The 2,882-nt window shown below is 42.7% G+C and overlaps 1 protein-coding gene across 1 annotated transcript in view; it reads left to right on the top strand.

The window, feature by feature from the left end:
• The first annotated feature begins 1,043 nt into the window (after window positions 1–1,043).
• The window catches only part of LOC21386461 (pentatricopeptide repeat-containing protein At1g71420), a 2,891-nt gene continuing 1,052 nt past the window's right edge, over window positions 1,044–2,882 (top strand). The window contains exon 1 of the mRNA XM_024162278.1: window positions 1,044–2,864. Within this exon, the coding sequence (XP_024018046.1) occupies window positions 1,044–2,864 (1,821 nt within the window). The remainder of the gene's footprint in view (window positions 2,865–2,882) is intronic.

The raw sequence follows: 2,882 nt of genomic DNA, 5'->3' as shown, positions 1-2,882 counted from the left end.
TATATATATATGCGCGCGCATATGTATAGTATATACTACATCTGTTTTTAGTCATGCTTGAATTTACATATAGGAAGTAAAAAGAGACTGAGAAGTTTCAGAAGACAGAGAAGCATAATGGTAATATATGTAAGATTCCCATGTTTCATATAAAAACTATAATTTTTGCATTCTTAGACCTTATCATATGTTGAGACTAATTTCCAGGAAATCTATATAACATGGGAAACTAATTATTATTAAAAAAAAAAAAAAAAACGCATCAGATAATAACCTATTAACCTCCGAGTAACCCCTCCCCTCCTCCACCATGACCGAGTCGTCAAGCAGCACTACCAGCCCCACCACAGACCACTGGTTGCAGCCCCACCGCCACCCTCACAGCCCTACTTTTTTTTTTTTTTTTGCTCTAGTTACGTTATGCTACTTTTAATTTCATGATTTAGTGTTTTTCTTATTTTATCTTACTAAACATAAGCAATAAGAAAAATAAATGTACAATGTATAGTGTTATAATAAACTAAAATCATAAGTTATTTTGTAGAGGAAACGGATATTATGAGTATAGTCTTGCGGTTACTACACATTTAATTTTAGTATAAAGTGTAGGGTTTAAAATCTCCAAACCACCACATGTTGACTGTCTAAATTCGTCAGCTTAAATAACTTGCTCTTTATTCAGCCAAAAAAAAAAAAAAAACTCTTTTATCTCACCGACATTTCCATGTGATAAAGATTAGTAGTGGTTCATCTTTGATGAAAAGCTACAATATCCATATATAAGTGTGTTTGTGCCTTCTTCACTCTTTTAATATACTATTTTATATTTTTAAAAAATTTTTATTATAATAAAATTTAAATTTTAAACTCAAATTAATAAAATGAACGTGACCTGCAAATCCGCCCTGGGGGTGGGGTTGGGGTTTCATAACTTCGTGGTTACGTAACTTCGCTGGCCAAGTTGATTTAAAACTTCGTATTGCTAGGCGCTAGAATCGTAACGGCTCGCTACTGAAAAATAAAATAAGGAAGAAAAAAGCTTGATGTTACGCTTGACTACCCGCGCGCGGCGTGTCTCAGTCAGAAGATTCAGCTCAGGAAATCTTCCCACACTCTCCAGGCTCACGCCCGAAGCCGATAATCTCCTCGACAGGGTCCGCGTGCTCGCCACGCGCGGCCGCCTCAAAGAAGCTCTGTCACTCTTCTATGCGATCATTGAAGCTGATGAAAAACCACGGCCCCATTGCCACCAAACGTACGCCACTCTCTTCCATGAGTGCGCTCGCCACGGTCGCCTCCGAGAAGGCCTTTGTCTGCACCGCCACATGGTGGCCCACAATCCCATGAACCGTCCTGACACGTTTGTCACTAATCACCTCATTAATATGTACTGTAAATTTGGTCACTTGGATTACGCGCACCAACTGTTTGACGAAATGCCTCACAGAAACCTCGTCTCTTGGACCGCGCTCATCTCGGGCTACGCGCAACGTGAGCACTCCTCAGAATGCTTTCGGCTGTTTTCCGCAATGTTGGCGGAATGCCGCCCCAATGAGTTCGCATTTGCAAGTGTGCTGAGCTCGTGCCGCGAGGGTGAGGGGCGTTTCGGGAGGCAGGTACATGCTCTCGCTCTGAAAATGTGTTTGGACGCTTGTTTATACGTTGCGAACACGCTTATCATGATGTATAACAAGTGTCATGGTGGGAATGAGGCTTGGAGCGTGTTTAATAGCATGGAATACCGCAACACTGTAACGTGGAATTCAATGATTGCAGCGTTTCAGTTTCATGGACTTGGAGCTCGAGGTATTGACCTTTTCATCCAAATGCATCATATGGGGATTAGTTTTGATCGTGCCACGCTTCTCAGCGTCTTTACTTCCTTCTGCGAAAGCGCAGACAAAGAGATGAAGGCGTGTTTTAGGTTTTGTCTTCAATTGCACTGCCTCACGGTCAAAACTGGGTTTTTATCCGAAGTCAAGGTGGCTACTGCTTTAATGAAGGCTTATTCAGATCTTGGAGGGAATGCTGTTGACTGCTATAGGGTCTTCTTGGAGACAAGTTGCCATCGGGATATCGTTTCATGGACCAGCATTATGACGATATTCGCAGAGCGGGACCCAGAAAGAGCACTACTCCTCTTTTCCCAGTTGTGTCAAGAGGGTCTAGCACCAGACTGGTACACCTTCTCTATTGTTTTAAAAGCTTGTGCAGGCCTTGTAACGGAGAGACATGCTGCTGCAGTCCATTCGCGAGTAATTAAGTCGGGATTTGAGGGTGACACTGTTCTCACGAATTCCTTGATCCATGCCTATGCTAGGTGTGCTTCCATTTCTATGTCTAAGAAAGTTTTTGATGAGATTGAAGAACGTGATGTGGTTTCGTGGAATTCCATGCTCAAGGCTTACGCCCTGCATGGAAGAGCAAGAGAGGCATTACATCTCTTTTCTGAAATGAATCTCGAGCCGGACTCCGCCACTTTAGTTGCTCTTCTCTGTGCTTGCAGCCATGCTGGACTGGTAGAAGATGGAATTAAAATATTCGACTGCATGCGTGAAAATTATGGTATCGTCCCTCAAATTGATCACTACGCCTGCATGGTTGACATGTATGGGCGAGCCGGGAAAATTCACGAGGCTGAGAAACTTATAGGTCAGATGCCAATGGAGCCAGATTCCGTGGTGTGGAGTGCGCTTCTAGGATCATGTAAAAAGCATGGGGAGACTGGCTTAGCTAAGTTAGCATCAGATAAGCTAAAGGAGTTGGAGCCTAGAAGTTCCTTGGGCTATGTACAAATGTCAAACATATATTACTCTAGTGGAAAGTTTAATGAGGCAGGTACAATTTGGGATGAAATGAAAGAGGGTCGAGTTAGGAAGGGA

The sequence above is a fragment of the Morus notabilis genome, unplaced genomic scaffold (genome assembly GCF_000414095.1).
Source record: "Morus notabilis unplaced genomic scaffold, ASM41409v2 Scaffold1602, whole genome shotgun sequence".
NCBI lineage: Eukaryota > Viridiplantae > Streptophyta > Magnoliopsida > Rosales > Moraceae > Morus > Morus notabilis.
This window is presented reverse-complemented; position numbering and strand designations above follow the sequence as displayed.